The following is a 16,895-nucleotide window of genomic DNA, read 5'->3' as shown; positions in this document are numbered from 1 at the left end:
TCGATGTTATAACTCTGGTGAGTACTGAGAGCGAAAAGCAAATGGCAGCTAAGCTGTGAAAGCATGCTCTGAGGAAGCTGGCCAGCTCCCAGCCTAATGCTGGGAAAGTGATCTGGGGGAGAGAGAAAGGAAAAAATAGAGGCAAAGAAAAATAGAATAGGGAGAGAAGAGAAAGCAATGGATAATAAAAAGCTCTTGTGTGATTTGAGTCTCACAGGAAACCTATGAAGTCAGTGGGGGCAGATATTATTACCTTCTATTTAAAAAGGAGAAACTGAGGCCAAGAGTTGATAAGTGACTTTTTTGTAAGGTCACGTACTGAGTGGTGGATATAGGATTCAAAGTCAAGTGACCTGATTCTAAAATAAAGATAAAAGGAGAGAGGGTGCATTTGAAGCATGGACACACACCATCTGTCCTACCATTTACTTTATAAACAGTAAGTAAAATTTTCACATAACCAAGGCTGAGCCTTTTAAGGGTCAAACTGAAACAATTTTAGCCACTATTGAAAAGCACTTCTTTCCTTTGCATGCTGACTGTAATTTTCCCTCTTCTTGATATGTGGGTTATAATGATGAAAATTGGCTCTATATTTATGGACTCCCACTTCAGTGACACCCTCAGGTTCTAAGGAGGCACACAGGTTTTTACTGCTGTCATGCCTAATACATTCATGGCTAGAAATAGCTGTGGAGCAGAATGGGCTGACTCTGCTCCTACTTCCCTCACAGTCAGCTCTTCCGTCTTCAGTGTGTTGGCTTCCGGCCCCTGCCTACTGCTTCTGATCATGTCATTCTCTTGACTAAAATCCTTTTAATGGCTCCCCACTTACTACAGTAGTTTTAAACCCAGGCTGCAAATTAAAATCACTTGGGGGAACTTGTAAAAAACTTGATGCCCAGATGCTACCACCAAAGATTTTGACTCAGTTGTTTAGGTATGGGCCCCTAGCCTACAGGGACTTGGAGAAGGCAATGGCACCCCACTCCAGTACTCTTGCCTGGAAAATCTCATGAACGGAGGAGCCTGGTGGGCTGCAGTCCATGGGGTTGCTAAGAGTCGGGCATGACTGAGCGACTTCACTTTCAATTTTCACTTTCATGCATTGGAGAAGGAAATGGCAACCTGCTCCAGTGTTCTTGCCTGGAGAATCCCAGGGATGGGGGAGCCTGGTGGGCTGCTGTCTATGGGGTCGCACGACTGAAGCAACTTAGCAGCAGCAGCTACAGGGACTAATGTAAGTTGCATGGATTTGGGTTTCTGGACTAACAGGGATAAACCCTAAAATTATCTTAGTTTACCATCTTAAGAGAATTCTCAGGCCATTATGCAGGGAGGAGGAAGTCAGAGAGCCTGGAAGACTCTGAATTGAGAAGATGGAGGTGAGAGTCTAGGGAGACTAAAGTGGCTAGACTTTTCTGTATAGAGTACCAGAGAGGAAAGAATGCTGATCAGCACATGCATATAAGGAAACTATCTGAGGCCAGATGTAGAAAGAAACACCAGAAAATATTAGTGGGCATAGTACTTGGAGCTCATACAGGGTCGGTAGTAGTGTGAGCTATTCAGGCTGGGAAACCAGGAAGTTCACAGGGCAATGTCAGGTGACTCAGAAGCATCTTGCCTCAGTAGTGCAGAAGCACAGTCACAAACTAAATGATATTCCAGTTTTTGCCTAACAAATCTTAAAAGCAAGACCTGAAAGGATAAAAATATATCTAAAGGGCTCCTCTGTGTCTGAGAACAGAGCCCACGAATATTTATAGGAATACAAAAATAGCCATAACCAGCACCCAACAAGGTAGAATTCATAATGTCTGGCATGCAATAAAAGTTACCGGGCATGGCAAGAACATTGAGGAGAAAAATCAATCAGGTGACACCAACCCCAAACTGACACAGATGTTAGAATTAGAAGACAAGGGCAAGGCTTCCCTGGTGATCCAGTAGTTGAGCATCCACCTGCCAATGCAGGGGATATGGGTTCAATCCCTGGTCTGGGAGGATTCCGCATGCCACAGGGCAACTAAGCCCATGCACCACAGCCACTGAATTCCTCACACCTTAGAGTCCATGCTCTGCACCAAGAGAAGCCACTGCAATGAGAAGCCCGCGCACCAGAACTAGGGAGTAGCCCCCGCTTGCCTCAGCTAGAGAAAGCCTGTGCGCAGCCACAGAGACCCAGCACAGGCAAAAGTAAATAAATTAAAAGCTACTAATTAAAAAAAGACAAGGGCATTAAAAAAGTTACTATAACCACATTCATTATGTTCAATAAGTTAGAGAAAAGATTGAGGATGTTAAATAGAGACTTGGGGGAAAAAAAGACTGATGTCTAACTTCTGGAGATGAACACTATAATCTCAGAGATTTAAAGTACACTGCATATTACTAATGGCAGATTAGAGATCACAAGAAGATAAATGAACTTAAAGACACAGCAATAGAAACATCCAAATAAATCCCAGAGAGAAAGAATACTGAAAAAAAAAAAAAAAAGTATTGGTGAAGTGAAGTGAAAGTCGCTCAGTCGTCTCTGACTGTTTGTGACCCCATGGACTATACCAGAATACTGGAGCAGGTAGCCTTTCCCTTCTCCAGGGGGTCTTCCCAACACAGGGATTGAACCCAGGTCTCCCACATCACAGGCAGATTCTTTACCATCTGAGCCACAAGGGAAGCCCAAGAATACTGGAGTGGGTAGCCTATCCCTCGTCCAGTGGATCTTCCTGACCCAGGAATTGAACCAGGGTCTCCTGCACTGCAGGCAGATTCTTTACCATCTGAGCTATCAGGGAAGCCCAAGTATTGGTGAGTTGTGGCCTAATTTTAAATAGCCCAACATACATGTGATTGAAGTTTCCAAAGAAGAGAGGCAGTCAGACAGAAAACAATATTTTAAGAAATAATGACCATAATGCAGTCACTATGAAAAACAATTTAGAGGTTCCTCAAAAATTTAAAAACAGGATTATCATATGATCCAACAATCCTACTTTTAGGTATATATCCAAAAGAATTGAAAAGAGGATTTCAGGGGGTTATTTTTACACTGATGTTCATTGCACCATTGTCCAAAATGGCCAAGGAGTGGAAGGAAACTAAATGTCTATCAACAGATGAATGGCTAAAGAAAATATGGCATATACACATTCAGTCTTAAAAAGAAGAAAATCCTGTGATATGCTATAACATGGATAAACTTTGAGGACATTATGCTAAGAAAAATAAGCCAGTTAAAAAAGGACAAATACTACATGATTCCACTTACATGAGGTATCTAAAATAGTCAAACTCTTAAAAAGTAGGACGATGGTTTCCAGGGGTTAGAGGAAGGAGGATAGGACAGTTGTTGTTCAATGGAGATAGAGTTTCAGTTTTGCAGGATGAAAAATTTCTAGAGGTCTGTGGCACAGAAATGTCTATATACTCAGCACTACTATACTCTACATTTAAAAATGGTTACCATGGCAAATTTTATTTGCTGTTGACCACAATAAAAAAAGTGATTGTGAAAATAGTTGCATAACTCTGTAAATATCCTAAAAAGGATTAAATTGTACACTGTAAATAGGCAAATTGTATGATATTTGAATTATACAGAAAGAAAGCTATAAAAACAAGTTGAGGATATTTCACAACAATGACAGAGAATGAACATCCTACGTTCCTACAATTGTAGGAACAGTCCTACAACTACATGCAGTGTAACTAAATGAAAGAAGCCCCAAGGAAGGATACACTGCATAAAAACAAGCAAATGGCTCTGCTGTTAGAAATAAGGATGGTAGTTGCTTTGGGGGTCATGGAAAGATTAGTGACTAGAAGGGGCCATGAGGTGCCTTTTGGGTGCTGGTGATTTTCCATTTCTTGTACTGAGTGCTAGCTACATGTATGTGCTCTTTTTGTGAAAATTCATTCAGCTGTACATTTCTGTATGGATTTTTGTGTGTCTGTTTTACCTCTATAAAAAAAGTTTTGAAAAGTGGAAGGGAAAAAATATAAGACATTCACAGGAAGTTATTAAACAAACAAAAAGTAATGACCAGAAATTTTCCAAAGTTGATGAAAACTATAGACCTCATATCTAAGAAGAAGTTCAAAAAACTTTACACACAAGTAATATGAAGAAAACCACACCAAGGCACATCATAATCAAGTTGTTTAAAACCAGTGATAAAGAGAAAACCATTAAGTGCAGCCACAGGGCTAAAAGACACATTATATACAGAGAAATAACAACAACAAAACCAAAAAGGAAAGAATAGCAGCAGATTTCTTATCAGAAATAATGCAGAAGAGACAACAGTGGATCAGCATTTCTAAAGTACTGTTAACTCTAGAATTCTATACCCAGAAAAAGTATCTTTCAAAACTGAAGGCAAAATAAAGTCTTTCTATCAGTGGCCCCACACTGTGAAAATGTTTAAGACCTTTGGGTAGAAAGAAAATGACAGCAGATGCAAATAGGTTTATATACAAGGGCATGAAGAGCAGGGATGGCTCCATGGATGTGTGACCTGTGTAGCACAAAATCTGTGCTTCAAAGGTATCTCTGCTTGGCTAAATATCCTTCCACTATTGCCTTACATTTTAAAATAATTTTTGAATGAGACCCATATTTTCATATTTCACTGGAGCCTTCAACAATGAAGAATTAATAAGGGTCCTGGTGAGGAATACTGTAGCCCATGGGAATGGGGAGCAAGGCTGGGATGCTGAGGTTGGTTTAGATCTGGGTAGTATGCTCAACATGGAATGTGGAAGGGTGGTGGTGGCTTCTTCAGAGGAAATTTGAAATGCTTCTATTTTAATCAGGAGAAGAGTGAATGAAATCAATGTGGGAAAATGAAGTCCACTAAAATAACTTTCTTAATGTAGAAATGTCTAGATGCTCAGAACATGATTTTCATTTTTGTATAGAGATGGGTCATTAATGGCTGTAATCAGAGGGTTTCAGTTATTCATGAAATCAATTTGTTGCTAAGTGTCTAGACTGTCTCTTCAGGGCCAAATGCCTTGTTTACTTTCTTTCTTTAAAAAAATTAATTAATTAATTAATTAATTTTACTTTACAATATTGTATTGGTTTTACCATACATTGACTTGACTCCGCCATGAGTGTACATGTGTTCCCCATCCCTTGTTAACTTTCATTTGTGTGTGTCTGTGGTGTGTTTTCCAAGATCAACACTCAATAATGCTTATTCCATAATATTAACCCCGAGGCACTAAAAGATAGCAAGTTCTCTTTAAATCCAAAAGAAAAGCTATATTCCTTCCAAAGAAGTTTTAGTGTTTAAGCACATTTTATTGTGATATAACTTTATCTCAGTTTAGGCTCCAAAGTTGAGAGCAGCATGATAGGTGCAGATATGCTGAAAGAGAGTGGAATCAATAATATAAGCCTTAGCCCATCAGCCTTCAGGCCACATGGGAAAGGGCTAAAAATCACCTGAAAGTGAGTATTTATTTGGAAGAGGGTTGTTCATTTCATATAAGGAAGGGAGAAGGGTGCTTTTTCCAAAACTTGGGCCAGGCTTCCAGAGAATATATTGAAGAGCTTGCAATTTATTTTATTTTTCAAAGCCTTTATTGAATCTGTTACAATATAACTTCTGTTTTATGTTTTGGTAATTTGGCTGTGAGGCATTGGGACCTTATCTCCTCTACCAGGGATCAAACTGGCACCCTGCGCATTGGAAGATGAGGTCTTAATCACTGGACTGGCAATGAAGTCCTAGAGCTTGCAATTCAGATACAGTGACTGGTGGTGGTGGGGAGAGTCCAGGGGCTTTACCTGATACATAAATGTCTGAAGAAGTCTGAAGCCCAGAGATCGTGTCTAGTTTGTTCTGAAGGCTTGTGAAGAGCTAGCTGTACTGACTATGAGTGTAAATTAAATGCTTAAATCCATAGATAATTTATAAAGTTTGCTTTACACTTGAATACTCATATCTAGTTATTTAGTTAAAGCCTTCGGCTTTGATTAAAGTTGTTAACATTTGAAGTGTTGACTGATGTAGCCTCCCTGGTGTGGAAATATGAATATTTCTCTCATTTATTAATGTCCTATAGTGAAAGCATAACCTTTTACTTAAAATAATTGTTTTGGAAATGGAATTATAATATTCTCCTCCCCATTCCTCCCCTGCAGTTTGTGAATTTGGTGATTATTTTTCTTGGTTGGGAGTATAAGCAATCATTTGCATTTATCCAATACACACACACACAACCAAACACATTCATACTTACCCAGACAATGCAGAAAAACTTTAGGGAGTAAATTTAATTGCAGTTATAGTAATGAGAGTAGAGCAGAGAGGAGTGTGACTTTATAATTCTGATCATAAAATAAAAACATCAAAGCAAGTAATGAGTCTAAATTTAATGTTGAGAGGACTATATTTCTGTAGCATTTAAGGCAAGTAAAGTCAAGCTATTAAAGACTGAACACAAAATTAGAATGTTAACTTTGCAAATTTCTTAGTCTATCTCCAAGTGATTAGATTATCACAAAATTTCCCTAGGAAGGTAGAAATTGAATCAACAACACTGCAAAAGAAAAAACAAAAAAGAAATTTGACAGCCCTAAGCAAAGTGATGTAAATATAGTTTCAGCAGCTATTAGGCAAGAAGCAAATGCTCTGCTAATCAATTTACTGTTACAGAAATAAGTCCAAATGATTTTCATGGGATGCATATGGGTATTGCTACCTTAATTATTTTATTTGCTTCTACCCAAAGGTATTTAAAACACAGCCAACTGCTGGATTTGGATTTTTAAAGCTATTCTTACACTTATGAACAGAGATTTAAGACTGCACTGAAGCCTGAATTTTATCTTGTTCTTTCAGTGGGCATTTTTTTTTTATTATCAATATTGTAGAAGGTTATAAGTCTGGACTAGAATTATTTCCTTGGTAAAAAGTGAGAGATAAAACTAATGGGAAGAAATTACTCATAAATTCTACACTGATACTGACAAATGAATAAATTGGACCTTATTAATGTGCTTCATCTAATCAAAATCCCTTAAGTAGGTGCACAGTGATAAAAAATAAACATTGTTTTTCATAACTGCAATACTTTTTTGTTGTTGTTTAGGAAATGATGATTTTGTGGAGATTTTACAATTATCCATACATATTTCAGGCAGAAAATATGTAGCCTTTTTACTTAAAATTTCCACAAAGGCAGAGCTGTTGAGATTTTTAAATAGCAGTGGAAACTGTTGTGTAAACTTGGTAATAGTATATGCAAGACCTGAGTAAATTTTTGAGTGAAAAACCTCCACCAAATCATGTACTTACGCACTGCTAACTAGTTTGTAATTCTAACAAGCCTTTGGAGAGGACTATAATTCAGGCTAGAGATTCACCCAGCTGCCATCTGCAGAGGGACCCGTTTGCCTGACAATCTCTCTCAACATTGTCATACAACATAAAATATCAATACAAAAGTGAAAATAATATTAATGATGTTATTAATGGTCATGGCACACACAGAGGTAAAACAGCTATTGATGAAATATCAGCTTCTGAATACGAAGCATACATTAGAGATTGTAAAAACAGTTATTGGCAAAGACTTCATTTTCTAGGTCTAGACACAGCACGGGCCTATAAAACTGGCAATACCTTATGTCTTAGTTTATGCTCGATTTCCACTGCTGACAATGCTGCTACTAACATATGAGATTTCCACTACTCTCCCCTATGCCTATACTTTGGGTAACTTTGTGACTAAAATCTTTATTAGGTTAGTTCCAATAACTTTTTTTTAAAGGCGTTAATGTGCTCCACCAAGAAAAAGACCTTGGGGGATTTTTTGAAAGATCACAATTTCAAATATATTTGCACTTTTCAAGTCACAACATTGTGTAGCTTTCATTTTCTCACGAACATACTTTGAATAAATTTATAAATACTGAGAAAGTATTACTAGTTGTCTAATATCAAGTACAACATAATGTACTTGAGGGTTAGTCACTATGATTTAATGACGCTGAAGTTGTTTGTAATCACATCAACAGTCAGCTTTCTCATTCTTTGTTCTCCTCCCCTCTCAGCAGATCTCTACATCAAAGACAGCCTGCACGTGCACTTCTCTCTCCATTCTACACAGAACAGCACTTATTGAAGCCACTGGGTTTCTTTAAAACTAGCCACTCATTACAAAGGTTCGGGATGCAACTTTCCTAAAAAGCTTTGCTCTTAACCAAAATGACTACACATTACTTTTGGGCTACAAAAGAATAAATTATGGATACTTAATACAGAATTACTGGGTCCAAATGTTATATACGAGATTATCTTATATTTGAATACCTTCCCTGACTAGTTGGAATAAATAAAAGTCTTGAGTTGGAGACCAGTAGAAAGCATTATAAGCCAGAAGGTACACATCATGCCTGTCTCTCATTTTAAAACCCAACAGCCCTAACCATCAAATGAAGTACACTTGCAGCAGCTCTAAAGGGCATAAAAATTTTATTCTCTGATTTCCAAGTCTAAAGGTACAGGTGGTTTTTCTCCATAGTAAGTGTATTTATAGAATTAAATGACTTGCAAAGCCTCCTCATCAAGAGTGTGAACTTGCCCATACAATTGTCACAAACTTTACATTCTATCGGTTCACTGTAAGGAAAGTATACTGGGTTGGTGTTAGATGCAGATGTTGTACTCCAGGCCCGAGGAATTTGGCCTCAAGATCAAAAACATAGTGACCATGTTTTCTGATTCTGATACAATGCTTGTGACAGGCACTTCTCCCTAGATTGGAGTCAGACTGTATTACAGCAAATGTACCTACGGGGATAATGCTTAGAGTCAGTATGGGTGGAAAAGGTTATTGTTCTGTCCCATTTCAAGAGTGGTTAGCCTTGTGGGTGTGGTTTAACACCCTGAGCCCTGGCATGAAACATGAGGCCTTGTGGCATCACTGCCCTGCAGTCACTGAGGGCACCCACGAGGTCTGGTCACAGTGACCAGACGGGAATCCTCTGCTACACAGAGCACTGGGGAGAGTGTGGGTCCAAGCCTACACCCTAACTGTTAGCCCCAGTACTTGACTTCTCAGAGACGTGTAGTCTTGTTTTAATGATCCTTGCTTCAATGAAAACATTTGATAATAGAGTTCTATTGGAATCCATTCTTTTTCAGAGAGATTATTTCTAATATTAGGTGAGTGACTCATGAGCTATCTATAATAAGTATTCATTCTTCAGTGGGAAGTGATATTATTCAGAAGATGTTACATAGATATATTTATCATTGACAAGAAAGTGACTTACTGGAAGCATGTTTGTTTGATCTATGGAAGAGCCCCGTTTACTAAATGGCTAAGAGTAGCCATGAGTGTGGAGTTCTCAGTGGAGAACTGAAGTCTTCTTGATGCAACTGAAAAGCAAAACAGTCTCAGTTGCTTCCACTGCCACACAGACTAGCAACAAAATTAATTGGAAGCTTTTAGTCAGAAAGTGAGTTCCTTCTGAAATAATGAAAGCTTTTGTGAAAGGATAAGAACAGAAAGCTAAGGGTAGTTGATGGCACATTAGAAGAAGGAGCCAAGAATTTGTCCATTTAAAGTGATTTTTAAATTAAAGAAGGGTTTTTATAGATGTTCCAGAAAAGATATTAAAGACAGACTTTTTAAAAGCAAAGAATAATTAGTTACTACTAATTAACCATCATTTAAAAGAATTAATGACATTCAGTGTAGGAGACTTGACTTTTGGAGGAAAAAATGCCATAAAGAGTAGAAGAGAGTGCTATTGAGCTGGAAGAAATTATTTGCTTTGTCTTTCATTTTGTGAATGCTTTTTTCAGTTATAAGAATATAAAACTTAAGTCTAAGAAATTCTCTAAAAGATTAAATGATTTCTCACTTTTGAAATGTTCATGATGCCAAATAAAATATGAAAGCATGATGCTTATTCATCTTTTCAACTCTTTCATGCCTTTATACCATTAGAAATAAAATAACAGTAAAAACAAAATGAGAAAACTATCAGTATCAAAATCAGTTAAACAGATTTAGTTGATCTCTTTGGGCTCAAATACATGGCAACATTTGTTGGCCAGTTTTTACAGAAAATCTATGCCAAGTGTATGAATAAAACAAACAATTTAAAATTAGTTATAAGCCTTGGAAAATAAAATGTTGATATTACAGCAGCTTATATAATAACAAAAAGCAGCCTCTTCAAGTATATGGTTTATATTTGTAGTTAAGGAATAGAGACAAACATAACAGAGATAGAAAACTAAAAATGATGACTTTAGTCTTAAAAAATGAATAAGAGCAAAGAATAGAATGGGTGCTGATTTGTTATCATATCCATATCCTAAAGTGACAAAATTTCTTAAAATGGAAATCCCAAAGCTGCTTGGGAGGTTTCCTGAAATAATGTGAAACACCCTGAGAGTCCTCTTAGTCCCCCACTCCAAAACTTCAAAAGATAATGACTGTGGAGCTTGACTAGAATCAAGAGAGACATATATTCAAAACAGAAGGCATATCCATAAATCCTTGTTGGATGTCCAGCTATGAAGACAGAAACAACTACCCACCTATGGTAAGAATCATCAAGGGTTGATAAGGTGTCGTTAAGAGATCAACTTACGTTAATAAGTTCAACCTCCCAGATTTTTTTCAACAGGTCCATCGATGTGTAGCCGTTAATTAGAAAGGCTTTGGTGTAGTCACCTAGTTCAATGGAATCCAGCCACTCAGCCACAGACGTGGGATGATAGCCATCATGGCCGATGGGTCTCATCTGTAATTAGAAAATCACGTCAGGATTAATTTAAGGTGTTTACTTTGTGTTCCAACAACAGAATGCATCTTGGAAATTTATCTGATATGAAGCAACAGATCTTTCTGGATAAGAAAATGAGAAAACCCAAAATACTTGAGGCACAATTCTAAATCATTAATAATTTCATGCTGAATTAGTTTTCAAAAATGCACCCAGAAATTTCCAATTTAGCTGCTAAATCAGTTCCATATTTGAGAGATCTAAATATGTCAAACTTCTGTTGTGGACATTATTGGCATTCTGTTGGATGGAATTTAAAATGATGTCAGTCGAGCAGTTTTAAATTCAGTGCTGAAGGCACAGGAAACTACACTCCCAAAATGTAGATGATAATTCTCATATGCACAACATCAAAGCATGTGAAAATACTGCATGACTCAAACATCCAAAGGAATTCATGCTTATGCAAGACATGTATTGTAGGTAGTGAAAACATGCTGGAGAAACATACTGCTGTGGTAAGCCAGTACAGGAGAGGCTTTTGAGTGTTTGAAGACCATGTGTTCTGCAGACTCTACAGTATGTTAGACATTAATAGAGAACTCGCTGGCAGACAGATTCCTATTTTTTTGTCAGCTATATACAGATTTTTTTTTTTTTTTTACTTTTTTAGGAGAACAAAGAAGTGTGACAGCAACATAATGTTTCTGAGTTTAAATTGGAGTGTGAAAGTAATTTTAAGCACAAGAAACTTCTGGCTTTAAAATTTTGTATGGATTATTCTAGTTTTTTGGCTTTTATTTGAAATTTTAGTTGAATTTGCAGTTCTTGGTTTTTTAAGTAACTCACTTCTGACTTGTGCTGCTTTGCACGCCACACCTTACATCGAATACTTCACTTATTAAGGACAGCCAGCACCTCAACAACTTGATGTGGTCCTTCAGTGAAATTCAGGATGGGAATGGCAGAACTGGGAAAAATGCAACATAGATTTTCCGCTTCCTTTAGATTCAAGGAGATAAATATTAATGGAAATCTATAGGATTCTGATTGGCAAGCAGAGAAAAATTAGTCTGAGCATCAGGGATTCAGATTTTAATCTCAAACATGTTAGGCTTTCTGTCACTATGCAGTGTCCTCATTTTTGAAATTTTCCTCATTCCTTTTCTTTTGGAGGGAGGTGCAAAGTGTTTATTAGGGCAGAAGAGGGGCCAAAGAATGATGGAGCTTGATAAAGCCTCTATGAACCCACTGGAGCTCTGGCGCAGTTTAGGCTATTAGAGCATCCTGGGCATGGCAGATAGAAATGGGCCTTTGGGCCCCACCTCTCTGTTAGTGGATGTTGCTGTCCTGGGAGGAGATACTCTGGGGTGGGCTCTTTGCCATGCAGGCAGACCCTGGAGATGCTGACAGCTGGAGGTTGTCTGGTGACCACTCTCCCCAAAGCCTGGCAGGTCCTTACTTGAAGGGAGATACAGATGGTGCATGGCCATGTCTTCCAGAATAGCCGGGACCTTGATTCACCAAAGGCTAACTTGTTACTACATTTGGTTTTTGCCTTTCACTCTATACCCACTCACTCATTCACATGCACACAACATCTATCTTTTAAATTTTAGATGAATTATTGGAAAGACATATCTCCTGGACCATTTGCAGACATCATGAAACTTTATCCCTGACGCTTTATTGGCATGTCCCAAGAACAAGGATGTTCTCCAACGTAGTCACAGTATCATCACCCCCAAGAAATCTAACATTGACAAAATGATGTTACCTAACATATAGTTGGAGAAGGCAATGGCACCCCACTCCAGGACTCTTGCCTGGAAAATCCCATGGGCGGAGGAGCCTGGTAGGCTGCAGTCCATAGGGGTCACAAAGAGTCAGACACAACTGAGTGACTTCACTTTCACGCATTGGAGAATGAAATGGCAACCCACTCCAGGGTTCTTGCCTGGAGAATCCCAGGGACGCGGGAGCCTGGTGGGCTGCCATCTATGGGGTCGCACAGAGACTGGACACGACTGAAGTAACTTAGCAGCAGCAGCAGCAACATATAGTTAGTATTAGCATTCCCCCAAAGTACCCAAAATGTCCTGTGTAGCTGTTTTATTCTTTCCTAGACATGATCAAAGGTCAAGGCGATTATATTTTCAAGTACTTCTACCTTTCTTTCTCTTTTCTTCTTCTGGGATTATATTTACTACTTCGTTTTTAAGTTTCGTTTTCTCCTTTTGTCTTTCCTATTGTTCCACTCCCCAATCTGTTTTCCATTTCAAGGTTTAAATGTCCTCTGCCTTGACATTACCATGTAATTCATTACTTGCATTGGGGTCGAAACTGCATCAGAATTTTGTATTTCACTTTTACATTGCCTGACTCATTTTGGCTACTCATTAGATGTTTGTTCATATAACACTTAACTCAGTGTTTATTATACAGCAGTTACAAATATAAATGACAACTCAGGATTTGCAAAATGATGTTTACCAGCAGTTGCAAATAACTGGATGTTATCTATGTGTAAAATTGGCAACTAGGACCCAAAAGCAGAGGCTCAAAGGTATCAAATACTTTCACATTCTACAGAGAATTAAAAAAATACTGGGGCTAGAGGCATTTTCCAGGACTTATTAGGAGGTGGCTGAACCAACTCTGCTACCCTGAATAATCACCCCAGCCTCAGGAAACTCCCTGGCTGTCCCAGTTAATACAAGGAAATAACTAGAAAAAAGAGAAGAAGGAATGGAGAGAGAATCATTAGGTTTGAAATTAATAGCTTGCCAGGGAGGTCTTTCTGCTAGCCATCTGAGAAGCTGCCCACACCAGCTGTGATACCAGGTACAAGCTTGGAGCGTCTAGATGCATCAAGCTGAGGTACAGTCTTATGTCCCACCCCAGAGAACTGTGCAGTAGGGTCCTCATAGGTCACCCCAGGTATTCACACACCATTCCTTTGAGAGAACACCCAGTGGCCACCTGCCACACAGAGGTTGTTAATGGTCAGCAGTAGTCAAAGGTCTGATGGGAAACCCACCAGACCTCTGCAAAGCAAACCCAATTAACTATAAAGAAGTATGCCTTCCCCCAAGTCACTCCTTCTTTAGCATTAGGGAATTTAGAGTCAGAAAAGAGAGAGGTACCAGTCCCTTGGGGGAAGACTAAATTGGGGTGGGGGTTGGAGAAGAAAATAAAAATGGACGCTTAAATGGATAGGAACTGAATTTTTAATATTATATAACTGTAAAACTATTGGATGTATGTGATGTGAGATTGGATGTATGGATGTGAGAGCTGGGCTATAAAGAAAGCTGAGCACCGAAGCATTGATGCTTTTGAACTGTGGTGTTGGAGAAGACTCTTGAGAGTCCCTTGGACTGCAAGAAGATCCAACCAGCCCATCCTAAAGGAAATCAGTCCTGAATATTCATTGGAAGGACTGATGCTGAAGCTGAAACTCCAATACTTTGATCATCTGATGCAAAGAACTGACTCATCTGAAAAGATCCTGATGCTGGGAAAGATTGAAGGTGGGAGGAGAAGGGGACGACAGAGGATGAGATGGTTGGATGGCATCAACGACTCAATGGACGTGAGTTTGAGTAAACTCTGGGAGTTGGTGTTGGACAGGGAGGCCTAGTGTGCTGCGGTCCATGGTGTCGCAAAGAGTCAGACACGAATGAGCAACTGAACGGAACTGAACTGAAAGCTATTGGATATATCTGAGATAACATTAAAAATAGTAAAGAGAGAATCAACTGAGCTTGATTGAAGGCAGGATTGGAAAAAAAAAAAAAGTCCCATCAGTTTCTGCAAACTGCTCAGAAATCTGGTTACTCCTATGAGACAAGTTCTCCCGACCAACCTTAAGGAGGCAAGCGGGGGGAAACAGTCAGTGGAAAGATGAGAGGTGGGGCAGGCTGTGGGGCAGGGCCACAGAGCAAGTGTGAAGAGAACCTGGGAATGAGTACATTGATGTGTACGGGGCAGCATTCATTCAGTCGCTCACTCGTTAAACATTTAGCCCATGCCTATTCTGATGAATGTTGTAGAAGAGCAGGAAACAAAACAAGTTATAGTCTCTCCCTCATAGAAATTATAACCCTATTTAAAAAATATGCCAGCAGATGACCAATAAATTATGAAGGCTCTGCACACCTGAAGAAAGGAAGCTATTAGTGCTGAAAGAAGTTACAAAATTAACTTGACACATATTTAATGATATGCAAAATGGTTACTGTGCTGCACAATTATTTCCTTCAAAGCAATTCTCCCATCTGTTCCCTCACTTCTGTTCTTCCTGCCACTGCTCTGTGTAGGTCCTTATTGGTGCTTATAAAACCAATGCAATAGTCTTCCACTTGGCCTCCCCCCTTTTTGATCCAGCTTATACTATGATGCTACATCAGTCTCCAGGCTCTTAAGTCAACCCTTGCACAAAATCCTATAGAAGCTCCTTCTTGATAAGAGCCCAAATGTCCTTTTCCAGCATTCTAGGACAACTGAGACCAAGTACAAAGTTATCTTTTCAACCTCATCTCATACTACTCTGCTGTATGTAAACTCACACATATAATTAAACACATCAGTTTGTCTAAACAGTATGCTAAATTGCTAGCCATTCCATGAACATGAACTGTGTGCAAGACACATTCATGTCTTTGCAAATATCATTTTCCATGCTTTCCATGGAATTTCCATGCATGCATTTCCATGCATTCCATGCAGAATGATTTCTGCCTTTATTTCTGCAGTGTTTCTCTAGGACTGGCTTCTTGAGCTCTAAGATACAAATTTCCAACTGTTTGTAAAATATCTCATATAGATGTCCTATAGTATCACCAACACAAGCAAAATGTGTTTCCTTTGGCTCACAAGTGCCCTCCCTCTGCATTCCCCAACTAAGTCAATGGGGAGCATCACACTATATGCAGTTCCATGTGTGACAGTCCACGGGGTCGCAAAGAGTCAGACACGACTGGGTGACTGAACCACAACTGCACACCATCGCCCAAGTAGAGGCTTAGGAGTCATCTTTCTCTTTTCCATTTTACCTCATATCTAATTAGGCCAACAAGTCTTCTGCATTTGATTTACAAAGTGTCTTTCAATTCAATTCTCTTCTTCCAAAATGAACTTTGGAATGTGACAGCAGTATCTACTGCCGTATTGTAAGGATCATAAGACACAAGGTATGCATGCTGCCTAGCGCAGTTTTGAATATATGTCTTCAATAACTTAGTTTCCTTCCCTCCTTAGTGCCCTAAATTAGGCCCATGCTTATTTTGAAACTGTATATGTTGAGTCTTTTGGCTGCTAATCTTTTCAACTTCCAATCAAAATTCTTCTTTCCTCTTGCACTGCTTCCTTTTCTTTTCTACCTTGTTTTAGAAAGAGTTTATGTCTGCTAACCTCCTTATACCCTCCTTTCCACAGTTGACAGTTACTTTTTAAAAATATATCTAACAAGGTCCCTCAAGTTGATTGAATCATTTCTAATTCTCTGCTTTCTTCCTGGATGAGAATTATACCTCTGTGCCCCTTGCCAAGGAATCTGCATTGAATCCTGCTATAGCTGGACTTACTACTCCATCCCATTGGTGTTGGCTGTGTACTTTCTCGGCCAGTGGAACAGGCAGAAGTATCAGTGTGGCGGTCTCTAGATGAGGCCTCTGCACTCCTGTGATCCAATTATCCTATTGTATTCCTATACTCTATTATAAGAAAAACAAGTGCTGAGTAGTTACACAACTGCTAACCCTACGAGAAAGATGAAGACTTGTGGAGCAGACCTAAATCTAGGCTGAAGCTTGGAGTCTACCCGAGCTCTCTGGAGCGTGGGTGAGTCCACCTGAAGTTAGCTGAATCATGAGGAAGAAAAAATATACATATATTTTGTTGCTATAAACCACTGATATTTTGACATAGAGGGGAACATGGACTAATAAAGTCACTGTTTATTTCAAAACTCTTGGTGTTTGTATTAGTCTGGGTTCTCCAGAGAGACAGGATCAATAGGCTGTGTATATACACACGCACGCGTCTGAAATCTGGCAAGTGTCAAATCTGCAGGGCAGGCTAGAGACTCAGGGAAGAATTTGCAGCTCAAACCTGAAGGCAGCCTGGA

At 39.0% G+C, this 16,895-nt stretch overlaps 1 protein-coding gene across 16 annotated transcripts in view; it reads right to left on the bottom strand.

Annotated features, from left to right (window-relative positions):
- The window catches only part of ANKS1B (ankyrin repeat and sterile alpha motif domain containing 1B), a 1,156,394-nt gene that overhangs the window by 318,115 nt on the left and 821,384 nt on the right, over nucleotides 1-16,895 (bottom strand). For all 16 annotated transcript variants that reach the window (XM_070370293.1, XM_070370295.1, XM_070370296.1 and 13 more), the window contains one exon: nucleotides 10,631-10,783. In XM_070370293.1, the coding sequence (XP_070226394.1) occupies nucleotides 10,631-10,783 (153 nt within the window). The remainder of the gene's footprint in view (nucleotides 1-10,630; nucleotides 10,784-16,895) is intronic.

The sequence above is a fragment of the Bos mutus genome, chromosome 5 (genome assembly GCF_027580195.1).
Source record: "Bos mutus isolate GX-2022 chromosome 5, NWIPB_WYAK_1.1, whole genome shotgun sequence".
NCBI classification, from domain to species: Eukaryota; Metazoa; Chordata; class Mammalia; order Artiodactyla; family Bovidae; genus Bos; species Bos mutus.
The sequence above is the reverse complement of the archived record's forward strand: the minus strand, read 5'-3'. Positions and strand labels throughout refer to the sequence as shown.